Genomic DNA, 13,655 nt, shown 5'->3' on the forward strand with positions numbered 1-13,655 from the left:
ATTGGCTTTCTTGCCAGAACAGTAGTGTGAGACGAGGGCAGGGAAGGAGGGAAAGGAGCAAGATGGAAGCAGGGCTCGTCTCCTTAGACACGTGGGGTTCCTTTGTTGACTGTTGCTGTTAGATTGTGCAGCCCAAGTACACTTTTATCCTGCAGTTAAACACTCCCACCACTTTTGTTTTAGGCAACTTTTTAAAATAGAAATAGTCTTTATAAAAAGAATTTTTTATTATTTGAAAGGCAAAGAGACAGAACGAGAGGGAGAAACAGAGATAGATCATCCATCCTCTGGTTCACTCCCCAAATGGCTGCAACAGCCAGGTCTGGACTAGGCTAAAGCAAGAGTCAGGAATTCCGTCCTGGTCTCCCAGATGGGTGCAGGGGCCCATAAGCTTGGGCCGTCTTCTATTGCCTTCCCAGGTGCATTGGCAGGGAGCTGGATTGGAAGCAGAGCACCCCAGAGCCAAAACAGACTCCAATATGGGATGCTGGTATCACAACCAGTGGCTTAACCTGCTTTGCCACAGCACTGGCATTGGCCTTCTCTTTATCTGTGAATGTGGATATTTCATAGTTGCCACCCTAGACTGTCTGCATCACATCCCTTCGCCCTGTTCACATGTAAGGGCTTTTTTCTTCCAGGGAACAGATAAAGGTGCAAGATGAGAGCATACCAGTATTTCTTTGTGCTTCCCAACAAAAAGTACATGTATGACTAAATTAGAGCTGGTGGTTTGCACTTAAAAGTTGTAAGAGTTCTGAGAAAAGCCTTGTGCAGCTGGAGGGCTTGTTAACACACCAAGTACTGGACTCGCCTGAAGGCTTGCTGGCTGAGGTCCAGAGCTAGCACCTGAGAATAGGTGTTACTTCGAGTTCCCAGATGATGCCGATACTGCTGCCCCAGGGCCACACGAGGAAGATGACCCCCTGAGTCAGTGGGTTTTCCAAACTTCTCTGATAACATGAGTTGCCTGGGGAGGTGTGTTGCAAATATAAATTTTAAGTGCATTCCATTCAGGAAACCGGATTCTCTGGGGATAGCATGGGTGCTGTTACCAAATTGGGGTCAACACTTGCTGCCAGCTTCACCCCAAGAGCATCCCATGCTTCCAGACCACCCATGGGGCAGCAGATGTTATTTGCCCCTCAAAGCTGTAGTTGCTGCATTTGTCACGTGTGCTGACCGTCACTGTGGCCCCCTCGGCCCCAAGATTCCCACCCTGGGAGCCTTCTCATTTTTAAGTGAATTTTAAGTTGTTATCAAACATGAATAAGGCCCAGTGTTGCGGTGCAGCGGGTTAAGCTGCCATCTGCTGCACCATCATCCATCCCCTATGGGTTCCAGTTTGAGTCCCGGCTGCTCCACTTCTGAGCCAGCTCCCTACTAATGCACCTAGGAAAGGAGTGTAAGATGGCCCAAGTGCCTGGGCTCGTGCCACCCGTGTGGAAGACCCAGAAGATGCTCCTGGCTTCTGCCTGGCCCAGCCCTGGCTGTTGCAGCCATTTGGAGAGTGAATTGGCAGATGGAAGATTCCCACACACCCCCCAAAACTCTGGCTTTAAAAATAAATATTTAAAAAAAAATTCTTATTTCAGACGCCAAATACATTATGCAAAAAAAGGGACCAGAATGCTTGCCCTCTGAGAATTTCCTAGCGGTTTTGCGAGTTCCCTTTTGATAGGGAGCCCAGTCTGGGTGTGCAGGGGTGGCAGGGAAAGGAAGTGTGCCCTGCTGCTGTAGGGAGAACCAGCAGAATGCATGCTCACACCTAGCAAATGCATGCTTCTCAGGGAGCTTCAGAAAAGACATCCGTCCGGGGCTCCTCCCTAGACAGTCATTGAATTGATCTGTGGAAGGACCTGGATAGGAATTCCAGTGATCTCCCCAGGCAGTGAGTCATTGCTCCAGATCCCTTAGGACAGGAAGCGATGGGTTAGGAAGCTTAAGACCTGACAAGGACATAAGGGCTCAACCCATGCTTCTCAGAGAGCACACAGGTCACCTGGAGATCTTGCTAGACTGCGGGTTCTGATCCTGTGGGCCAGAGGTGAGTCAGTCTCTCTCTCTCTTTCTCTCTGTCTCTCTCGCTCGCTCACTCTCTTTTTTTAAGATGAAGAGATCTAGAGCTCCCCAAGTACGCTCAACAGCCAAGGCTGAACCAGTGTGAAGCTGGGAGCCTGGAACTTTATTCAGTTCTCCCAAGTGGGTGGAAGGAATCAAAGTACTTGAACCATCACTGGTGGCTTCCAGGGTCTGCACTGGCAGGAAGTTGGAGACAGGAGCAAGAGTTAGGACTGAAGCCTGGCACTCTGGGATGCCAAACATTGCCCCAAGATTCTAGTTTTTAACAGGTCAAGTAGATGCTGCTACTCCTGGCCTGGAGTCCACAGCCCAGTAGCAGAGGCGTTGAAGGTATTAATCACCCTGTGAGGACCTCTCAGCACAGGTGTATTTTACAGGCAGAGCAGGAGAACCAAAAGCAATGGCATCGAGATTCAGACACCTTAAGTTACAGGTGATGGATGTTTTGTCATTAATGAACAGCTACCCTCCCTTGGTGGCTAGACATGTTTGTTTTTGCTTCCTTTGGCCTGCTCACCCATAGTCTGAATGACTGTCCGTGACTTTTGCTCTAGAATGGCACATTAACAGCTTTCCCCGTTTCTGCACCCCTGTGTTCCCTGGATCCTGCCTTTTAGCTTCCTCCTGCTGCAGACCCTGCCTCTTAGGCATCGCATGCCTATACGGCTGGGAGGCCTCCCTTCAGGGGCCGATTGCCTTCTGGCTGTCCAGGGCTGTCAGGTTGCACACTCAGGGAGCTGGCTCCCTTGGGACACTGCTCCAGCCTGTTTCTGGCTTGTGCCCAGCCTTCCCAGCCTGGGTCAGAGGTGAGGCGTTTTTTTTTTTTTTTTTTTTTTTTTTTTTTGGCGGGTCCTCCACCCCCCTGGCATTTTTCCTGGTGTGCATGGGTAGAAACATTGCGGCAGTACCTTGCAGAAGAGGGGAAAAGGGAGGCAGGGCACCTGTGTGAGGAGGAAGGGCAAGCCCCCGCTGTGGAGCTGCTTCCCCAGCTGAGTGGGCAGAAGGCGCTGGTGGCATTGGAGTTGCACCATCTGAAATTGGCCGGGATGACCTGATGATCCTCACCTCTGCTTCCTCTGCTGAGCAGGGCCCAAGGCTCTCCCTCCTGGACGTGGCCTGCCGCCGGTCAGTCCATCACCAAACTACTGGCTTCCAGAGCATCTCTCCGCAGGAAATGGGGTTTCAGCCATTTCTTCTTTTAAATGGCATTTCTACTGCAGATGCCCTGCCTCCCTCCCCCTCCCTGCACCCCAGTGTTTGTCTGCTCAGCTTGAGTAGCCTGAGAAGAACTCTGGAATCATGAAAGCCCTGAGCTTGTCCCAGCCTGTGACCGTGAAAAAAGTGGAGAATGTTCTGAGCTTCCTGTGTTCCAGAGGGGCAAGCTCAAGTGAGACGTTCACCAGGAGCCGTGTTCAGGATCGGCTGCCGCGGCCTGCAGGGCGTGTGGAGAGCAGCCTGACTCAGGTGTCCCGGGGGCACCGTGGACGCTGCTTTGGCTTTTGTTATTACAACAAAAAAAACACAAGAAAGCCATGCTAACCACGTGCTCGCCCCGAGACAACACATCTCTTGGGACTTCATCTTGAATGACAGACAACTCAGTGTTCCCCAGCCCCTGGCACTGCTGTTGCATTTTCTCTAAGTTTGATTACTTTCATAAGTGGCATTTGGCTTTTTGCCTTCAACCTGTTTGACTTAGCCTAGCACCCTCAGGTTCATCCGTGTTGCAGCCTGTGATGGCATTGCCTGTTTTAAAGGCTGAGTAGTGCTCCACAGTACGTATTCCTCATGCTTTCGTCTCTCAGGTACTTGTACATCTTGGCTGTCATCAATACTTGTGTCATGAACAAGGGGGTAAAAATACTTCCTCGGGTTTCAGTTTTCCCGTTCTGGATATGTACCCAGAAGTTGGACTGCTGGGCAATAGGATCGTTTTGTTGTGATTTTTAAGGGAACCTTAACCTTGTTCCTGTTTTCCGTAGCAGTTGCACCACTGGACGCTCCCAACAGTGCACAAGGGTTCTTGTTTCTCCACATGCTGTCATCACTTGTTCCTTTCTGGTTGTTTGAAAGTGGCCCTGGCCTGACGGGGTGTCTCGGGGGGGTATTAATTTACTTCTGCCCTTTGCATTTCCTGACTTCAGTCTCTTGCTTTTCCCACGCAAGTTTTCAGTTGAAGTATATGCGAGTATTGGAAGCACAGTAAAGTATTTTAAGCATTTTCTCAGGCAGCAAATTATACAGTATGTCCTGGTCCAGGCACTTAACCTTTTTATGTTTCTCTTAAATAGTTGGGAATCTGTATGTTCTTGGGTAAACAACAGGAAATCTGGAAAGTTTCTGCTTAGCATGGCTGAGCCTATTAACAAAGGAACATCCAAAACATTTCAAAGCAAGGTGAAATTAAAGAGCTGGGTATATCCTCAAGAAGAAATCTGCTATGTGTGTAGTCCACATAAACCATGCTTTGAATGCCCGTGGTCCTTCCCCCATGATAAAATCACTTTCAGAACGGAGTCTGTCTTGTTCACTGTTGTAGTGCCCAGTACTGTGACTGATCACAGAACCACTGGGCAGCTGTGGTTCAGCTTAAAACATATTTTTTATCTGAAAGGCGAATTACCGAGAGAGGGAGACACACACGCTGGGAGCTTCATTCATGTCTCCCTGGATGAGTGGCAGGGGCTCAAGAACTTGGGCCATTTGCTGCTGCTTTCCCAGGCACAGTAGCAGAGAGCTGGATCAGAAGTAGAACCGCCTGCACGAAAATGGGTGCCCTTATCAGATGCGGTGTCACAGGTGATGGCTTAAACCCCTGTATCACAACACCTGCCCTAGTTAAAACTTTTAAGATAAATGAATGGAACAGAGTCAGGTGTTCAACGGGATATTTTCTAAAAATCAATGGATATCAGCTTCTTAAGAGAACATTCCTGATGCTTAGAGCCTAAGTACTTAATTTTTTTCTAATTAATCCAACTTTTAAGGCAGTGGTTTTGAGAACATTTGACCTACATCAGAGTCACCTTGAAAGTTGTCAAAATACAGATTTCTGCACCCTACCTCCAGAGGTTTTTAAGCAGCAAGTAGGAGGTGAGCTTGAGAATTTGCATTTCTAAAAGTTTCCAGAAAATAGTCCTAATACTTTTGTTCTGGGTGCCAGGCTTTAAGAACCATTGTTTTAAAGATGGGAAGTATTAAGGTTCCGCTTTACACAGTGGTAGTCCCAGGCACTTCTCATTAATAATATTGATCAGTTAAGAATACCTGTTGAGAAAATCACATCGGAACCAGTGCCATAAGGAATTAAAATTTCTGCTGAAACAATAAATAAGAACTGTACCTTTTTAATATCTTTAGAAATGAACACAGTCTTTTAAGCTGCACTAAATTAATTCTTGTACATCTGTGGCAGTTACGTTCTGGGTCTTTAATATTTGCGTAGGCAAGAACACTGATAATATAACTGAAACTACTACCACCAGGAATCCCTGCTGAGTTACGTGTTGTAGCACAGCAGGTACAGGTGCTGCCCAAGACACTTGCATCCCATATGGGGGCCGATTTGTGTCCCAGCTGCTTCACTTCTGATCCAGCTTCCTGCTAATGGCCTGGGAAAAACAGCGGGAGATGACCAAAGTGACTGGGCCCCTGACACCCACGTGGGAGACCTGGATGAAGCTCCTGACTCCTGGCTTTGGCCTGGCCTAGCCTTGGTTTTGTGGCCATCTGTGCAGTAAACCAGCAGATCGAAGACTAATATCTCTCTCTCTCTATTTCTCTCTCTCTCTCTCTATTTCTCTCTCTCTCTCTGGCTTTCAAATAAATAAATCATTAGAAAAAAAAAAAAACAAAAACAAAAGAACAAGAGTTTGCTAATATAGTCTTATTTACAAAATCCAGGCTTGGTTCTCTGTTAGTGTGTGTTTCCTCCAAACCTGTTAGAGGTGAACTAGAGCAAATCAGTCAGTAGTGTTTCATTGTACCTCTACTGTGTCATGAAATTACTGTCTTCTGATGCCAACTGAACCCATCAAGGCAGTGACTAAAAGCAGAAATAGCACCTTTAACAATGCCCATTTTAATTGGGGCCCTCTTGTTAACTTTATTGCCGTGTGCTAGCTGGTTTTCAACCTCCGTTGTCTGTCGTGATCTATAACCTTTCACTGCAGAAGATTTACTGGCAAGAAGCTTTGCAAGCATTCAGGAGGCTGTGTGGGTCCTGGTGACCCAGCTGGAGCAGAGCCAGTGCCATCTCGCAGGGCATCTGCAGGCACCAGGAGGGCTTCCGCCTGCTGCTTCCTGCCTGCTGGCTGTACAGCCTTTGCGTGTGTCCATGAGCATGGAGGAGCTCTCCTGACACAGAGGAGCTAGGAGAGTCTCCAGGAGGGCTCGATGCACCCATGTCCACATTGGGGCCCAAGGGCAGATCTCAGAAGGGGACCCATTTGCAAATAAGGCAGCAAAGGTCAGTGTGGACTTGGCTTTTAGTGTAGCTAATCTGTTAAGCACCCTGTGAACCTAGATTTTCTTTGAGTCCAAAATACCATTGACTAATCAGATTATTTTGAGAGAGGAGGTGACTTGGGGGCCACTTAGTTAACTGCTGGATCCTAAATGAAAAGCAGTGCCTAGCATATAATGAGCACTCATTAGTTATATGAATGAATATATTTAGTTATGATGATTCTATATTTTTCCTTTGTTGTCTGCATTTTTATTTGTTTCTGTAATCAAAGTGCCTCCTCCAGCTTTTTTTTTTTTTAATTCATTTTTTGAGGGGCTGTTGCTGTAGTATATTCAGGTAAGACCACTGCCTGCAGTGCCAGCATCCCATACGGGTGCAAGTTTGATCCCAGCTGTTCCACTTCAGATCATGCTCTCTGTTACGGCCTGGGAAAGCAGTGAAAGATGGCCCAAGTCCTTGGTTCCCTGCACCCACATGGGAGACCTAGAAGAAGCTCCTGGCTTCAGATGGGCACAACTCTGGCCATTGTGGCCAGTTAAGGAGTGAACCAGCGGATGGAAGACCTCTCTCTCTTGCGCTCGCTCTCACTCGCTCGCTCTCTCTGCCTCTCCTTTTCTGTCTCTCACTTTCAAATAAAGAAATCTTTTGTAAAAGGTTATTTGAAAGGCAGAAATAGAAGAAAGAGATGGATCTTCTCTCTGCTTGTTTGCTCCCCAAGTGACTGCAACAGTCAGATCTGAGCCAGGCTGAAGCCAGGAGCTTCATCCAGTTCTCCCATGTGGGTGCAGGGGCCCAAGCACTTGGGCCATGTTCTGCTGCTTTCCCAAATGCATTAGCAGGAAGCTGATCAGAAGCAGAGCAGCCAGGACTCGAACCGGCACCCATATGGGATGCCAGCATTTCACAGTGCTGGCCCCTCCTCCAGCTTCTTAACTGTGCTACTCCAAGGAATAAAGCTACAACTAGGAGTATGACTGTTGGGACATGCATGACGGAAAACATTTTCCTAATTGGTGAACCCTAGCTTTTTCTGGATGTTATAAATGCAGACCAGTTGTAGCTCTGATGCTAATTTAGATCTAGATCTGTAATTGAGATTGTCTTCCCCGGCTTTACCCCACTCATACCAAGAAAACTCTGCTGTGTTGGGGAGGCCGACTGCAGTAATTGGGTTACAAAACAACCAAGACTGGGTTGACATTACCCCCACTCTTCCTGTGGAAGGAGCCAATATTGGAAATCACAGGAAGATAAGATAATCTGATGATGAGCTATGGCCAGGAATTACACTTCAACACACTTGTAATTGTTGAATTTAATTAGATCCTGACTATGTTTGTATAATCCACAGGAATACGTGGACTGTCATACTTGATGTATAATAAATGAAACAGGAAATTGAATGCCTGTTTGAAGGACTGACGTAGTTAAAGAAATAAATGAGCTCTGCGTTTTTTATTAGGGTGAAGCTATTTATGTGTGTGTGTGTTTCAGTTTGGCTCTTGTAGACTCTCCTTCCCGTAGGTCCTCCTTCAGCCTCCGTTTCCTGTGGCATCTTTGTGTCCGGCAGTTTGCTTCATTTACAGTGATGTTCCCATGAACAGGCAGCACTGCAGCCGCACCAGCTACCTGCTGTGTGCTTTCTCACTGCCGGTCTTTGCGTGTTCTGTTCCTGCAGCTCAGGATGCTTTTCCACCGCTCTTACCTTGATTCTTCAAGGCTTTTGCCCATTATTCTATTAATATGAATACATTTTTGGCCATTCCCACTCCTTTCAGACACAGTGAGACCAGCCAGCTGTGGACTAGAGGTGAACTGTGTATATGCCATGATTTTATTTGTATCTGCTTCCAGCAATGGTGTGTAGACGTGTCTTTGGGGAGAGTACAGGGCTTTAGTCTGTTTTATGCCTCCAAAATAGAAACAAAGTAGTACCTGGTACAAATTCTAGGATAAAATGTTGATAATAAATTAATGTATTTATATAGTTATATGAAATGTTGAAAAGAAATAGCCTCTTGTAATAGCAATGGTTACGTTAGGGAGGCAAGATGGAATTTTTTTGCATGTTCTGTCTTTTCCAGATTTTCAGTTATTATATTGCTTTTTTAATTCTATTGTTAAGTGATACAAAATATGATTACATGTTATAATAAAGAGCATCTAGAACTTTGACATCAAAATGGTTATTTCTTATTTTGTAATTGTCATTTTAGGTGCAAGGTTTTGTTTCCAGTTTTACTGCCCTAGTTGTTTCCGTTTATGAAATTCCACTCCAACTAGAGCTTCCCAGCTGTTTTCAGAGGTGAAAAGTGTTTTTGTGTGTGTGTGTGTGTGTTGTGTCAAGTGACATTCATATAAAGTCTAAAGAGCAAGGAACACTAGCCACGTTGACTAACAGCGTGTACAGTCTAGATTAGAGTGGGGCTGACATGAGAGACTTCGCTGTGTGTCATGTAAGTTCCTCCTCAAGCCCTGATATGTGTGAGCCCAAAGAATATGATTGCAAATGAAGTTGCTTTAAACACATCCTACATTAAACTCGAAGCCAAAACTGTCTGCCTTCGAGAAGCGGGGCATAGCATCCTTGCCTTGTGCATATGCATCCCCAAGCAGCTGGTTGGAAGAGCCACCCCTCATATGTCCTGTCAGTTTTCCTCTGTTGGAAAACAGTGCCCTCCCTCTAAATGACATAATCCCAGAACACAAACTGCGGGGTTTAACTGCTTGGATTGAGTGTCACCTCTGTCCTAGCAGCCGTGTGACTGGTCAAGTTCCAGACTTCCCTGTGCGTCAGTTGCCTGTGTGGGGAATCAGGAGGGTATTTCAGTCATGGGACTGTGGGTGGGTTTCAGCTAGGTCAGAATGGCCAGGCGCTTCAGAGAGCACCGTGCCTGTAACGCTGTCTCCTCAGTTCTGACATGCACGTCTCTAACAACTCTAAAATGAGGATGTGTCTTGCAGTTAGGGTAGTGGCTAATAAGCATTTTATCTTGATTGACTTGGTAACATCAGTTTTCAGTCAGTAAACATGAGCCTTTGAGCTGGTGAGACTTCAGATTTCAGGACTAAAGGTGGTAAGGGCTTGATGAATGGGCGCTGTCCTCAGCCGTACCCTCATCATCTTGGTTCTAACGAGACAGTGGCTGTGGATGGGTGTTCCTGTGCTAGCACAGAGCGTGTATCAAATCTCAGCTTCATCTGGCTCCTCGTTTTGATTGGTGTGCCCCTAGGAGAGATCTAGTGAGCACTTTCTTGTGGTTGTTCCATTCCAGCTGATGCACAGTGTGTGGGGGGTCAGCTTGTGCAGCGTTTGCGTTGTTTGCTGTACCCTGCTTAAGGAGTGCTGAGACATTCATCAGTGTATTGCTTCTCTTGAAACAGAGAAAGTACATTTCTGTTTTTTGTTGGTGTATTTTCCTAAATCCTTTTGAAGAAGTGCTTTTTTTTTCCCTTGGCTAGCAGAACTGAACTACCATTGTACCCCTAAGATTTACTGCTTTGTGCTGTGCTCTGAGGGAGACAAGAAACAGTCTATTGATCTGTAACAGCCATGGCCAAAGCTGGCTTGTACCATGCACTGGCATACACATCTGCATATCATTCAGAAGAATGAGTCGTCACAATTGGAGGCCACCTGTCAGACCTGAACAGTAACTGCGAAAAATCGATCTGCAGCTGTTCCCTTGGCATACCCAGTGCCAGGATCCACGCCTGCTGACACTGCCTCGGCGGTTAACCAGTAATAAGCTTGCAGTTCTCAGTTTGAGTCTCCTCCTTGTTATACTTTCATTGTTCAGTTTAGGGGAGAGTGTGGGACCAATTTGGATCTGAGAGAAAGATCTTGAAAGAGGTTCAAGAACAGGAGGGAACCTTGGGCCAAAGTGTCTCGGGTCTGACGAGGAGGATTCTGGGCACATCTCCATCCAAATACCTCCCCACATACTTCCTTCACCCCTAACACGCACAGCCTGTCTCTTCTTGTCTTCCATTTGCCCGCATGGTTGTGAGTGGTGGAATTTGCAGGCCCTTATGAAGCAAGAGAGCCAGCACACAAGGCTGGGAAGGGGCCAGTAAACAGGGTTTGGGCTGAGGTCTTTCTTGTTGTTGGCTCTTAAAAGTATCATTAGTTAATAATTCCAGAAGCTGGGCTCTGTCCTTTGCTCCTGCCTTCCTCTAGTCTTTTAGACTCTGTGTGTTCTTTTATGAAACTGGCATGTGTTGGGCATTGCTAAATACTCACTCCTGTTCATTAACAGATAATGCTTGCTGTCTCCCGGAAGCCTGTCTTTGGGCTAGCCCTGACTGTGCCAAGAGGGTATTGCTCTCCAGGTTCAATGCTGTTGACCTGAGCCAGTGCCTCTGTATCCTGGAGAATGTTGGGTGATGGCCCGTTGGTCTGAGCCTGTTGAGCCATCTGTCCTCCTGATGTGTTGCCATCCAGAAAGCAAGGAGCAGCACAGAGTGGCAGGTTCAGATTTGGGTATCTCTGGAAGTTCTGGAAAAGCCACACCGGGCAGGGGGGTCCTTGTCAGAGGCAGGCTTTTGACTCAAACAAAAACCAACCTGGGCCAGTGCTGCGCCTCAATAGGCTAATCCTCCGCCTGCGGCGCCAGCACACCAGGTTCTAGTCCCGGTCGGGGCACCGGATTCTGTCCCGGTTGCCCCTCTTCCAGGCCAGCCCTCTGCTATGGCCCGGGAGTGCAGTGGAGGATGGCCCAAGTGCTTGAGCCCTGCACCCCATGGGAGACCAGGAGAAGCACCTGGCTCCTGGCTTCGGATCAGCGCGGTGCACTGGCCGCAGTGCGCCAGCTGTGGTGGCCATTGGAGGGTGAACCAACGGCAAAAGGAAGACCTCTCTCTCTCTCTCTGTCCACTCTGCCTGTCAAAAAATAAAATTAAAAAAAAAAAAAAAAACCAACCTGGGTCCTTGTGAGTTTGCATAGCGGTGTTTCATGGCAGTTAGCTTTGAACTGTGGTGCAGGAGGAATTCGGCAGTGAAGAGCATTGCGCTGGTGAATCAGCAGGAAATTCTCACGCTCAGCGATTGCAGCCATCTTCCATTGCTTTTTATTTGCTTTTCATTTACTTTTCCCTCTGACTTCTTGTAATCTCCATGACCCAACCTAACTGTTTTCTTTTGCATAGCTTTTTTTTTTAAAGAGAGGAAGAGAGAGAGAGATCTTCCATCCACTGGTTCACTCCCCAAATGGCTGTAACAGCCAGAGCTGGGCCAGACTGAAGCCAGGAGCTTCATCTGGGTCTCCCACATGGGTGTAGGGGCCCAAGGACTTGAGCCGTCTTTGGCTGCTTTCCCAGCTGCGTTGGCAGGGGGCTGGATGGAAGTGGAGCAGCCAGTACTCGAACCAACACCCATATGGGATGCCGGTGTCCAAAGGCAGTGGCTTAATCTGCTAAGCCACAGTACTGGCCCCTTCTGCATAGCTTTTAATATACTTTTTCCTTTTGCAGATAATATTAAAACAACTAAAAGCAAAATGAACAGCAATGGTCTAAATATTTTTCTTGAATAATTATGACTACAAAAGTACTTGGGGCAAGTATTTGGTCTAGTATTTGAGATGCTGGTCAAGATACCCACATGTTGGTTCCTGGATTTGATGTCCAGCTCTGCTTCTGTCTCCAACATCCTGCTAATACCTAAAATGTTCCATAATTACATCTCCTGGGGGAATTATAGAGAACACTTTGGTTCATTTATTTCTAATTGTGTGGAAATATGCACATACATATTTATGGAAAAATTGATTTAGCATTGAATTTAGTCTTTTCATCAACTTGGAGTATTTATTGTGTTATGAAAAACTCTGGATGCAGTTGTTTTGTGCAGTGGTTGAAACACTGCCTGGACAGCAGGTATTAAAGCATGGTGGTTGTCAACCTGGAGGGCTGCCCGCATCATCTGCTGGAGTGCCTGGCTGCAAGTCCCAGCTCCACTTCTGATCCAGCTCCCTGCCAGTGTGCACCGTGGGAGGCAGCAGGTGATGGCTCAGGTTTCTGCATCCATGCCCCATCTACATGGGGACCTGTATGAATTCCTGGCTCCCAACTTCAACCTGGCCCAGTCCTGTCTGTCTGTCTGTCGGTCTGTCCGTCTCTGTGTCTCCTGCTCTGCCTTTCACAAACACACACACAGAAAAAAGGCATTTGCAAAGCCTACATCCTGTATCAGAGTCCTGGCTCCTGGGTTTGGCTGTCCCCAACCCCTGGCTGTGGTGGGCTTTTGAGGAGTCATGAATCAATGGACAGAACATATCTTTCTCTGCCTTCCAAATAAAGAAAAATGAATAAACATTTAAAACCCAACGTAATTCGGGCAGAATAGTACACATTCTGAGGGTGTTTATATTTGAAGGTCACCTTCCTGAAGTAGTTTTTGGAGAGCCAGTTTTGTCTCCCATGAGTGCTGCCTTCAGAGGCCTTCTCCCAGCACTGTGCCCCCTGCGTGTGTTCTGTCTGTCTCTTTGTCTCCCACCCCATACTGAGTGGCTGGAGCCAGTATGGCTGCCTGATCCATTCCAATTTGCTTTCTCCATTAGCAGTCGTCTTTGTAAGCAGAATTCTGAGATTTAGTGTTGGGTGTGCTTTGAGTGATCCATGTTGATGGGGCTGTCTTTGTCATTTCAGGTTGAAGGCGTTTCGGAACTTCATGCATGAACTTTGCATGACTCCTCACTCCTTTCTGCACCTGTCACTGGATTCATGCCAGCATGGCTCAGACCACAAAGGTTAACGGCTGTGCCTCAGGTAATGCTGGGCTCTGGAGCGTGCACGGGTGTGTATGTGTGTGTGTTTGGGTATCTCTTCAACTAATTTTTATTTCTTTTTAAATTATGGATAGATAATAGCAAGTTCCTTGATAACTAAGATTTCAAAGCAGCTTTCTATGGATTGAAGTTGTATTGTTTTTTAATCTGGAAAATTCACTGTTATCTTTAGATTTTTATTATGTACTGGAATCACATAGGCAAATTATTGCTTAAATCAATTGTATTGAAGTGTTGAAAGAGAAATGCAAAATCCGGAATGCTGAGGCAAGTACAGCACATCCTGTTGCACTTCTTTCTGAGAGATTGAGGAGAGA

General features: G+C 46.8%; 1 protein-coding gene across 7 annotated transcripts in view; it reads left to right on the plus strand.

Annotated features, from left to right (window-relative positions):
- KANK1 (KN motif and ankyrin repeat domains 1) overlaps nucleotides 1-13,655 on the plus strand; it is a 217,281-nt gene that overhangs the window by 142,448 nt on the left and 61,178 nt on the right. For all 7 annotated transcript variants that reach the window (XM_070051193.1, XM_070051222.1, XM_070051244.1 and 4 more), the window contains one exon: nucleotides 13,199-13,318. In XM_070051193.1, the coding sequence (XP_069907294.1) occupies nucleotides 13,282-13,318 (37 nt within the window). In that variant the 5' untranslated portion in view covers nucleotides 13,199-13,281. The remainder of the gene's footprint in view (nucleotides 1-13,198; nucleotides 13,319-13,655) is intronic.

Source organism: Oryctolagus cuniculus, chromosome 1, assembly GCF_964237555.1.
Source record: "Oryctolagus cuniculus chromosome 1, mOryCun1.1, whole genome shotgun sequence".
In the NCBI taxonomy this organism is placed as follows: domain Eukaryota; kingdom Metazoa; phylum Chordata; class Mammalia; order Lagomorpha; family Leporidae; genus Oryctolagus; species Oryctolagus cuniculus.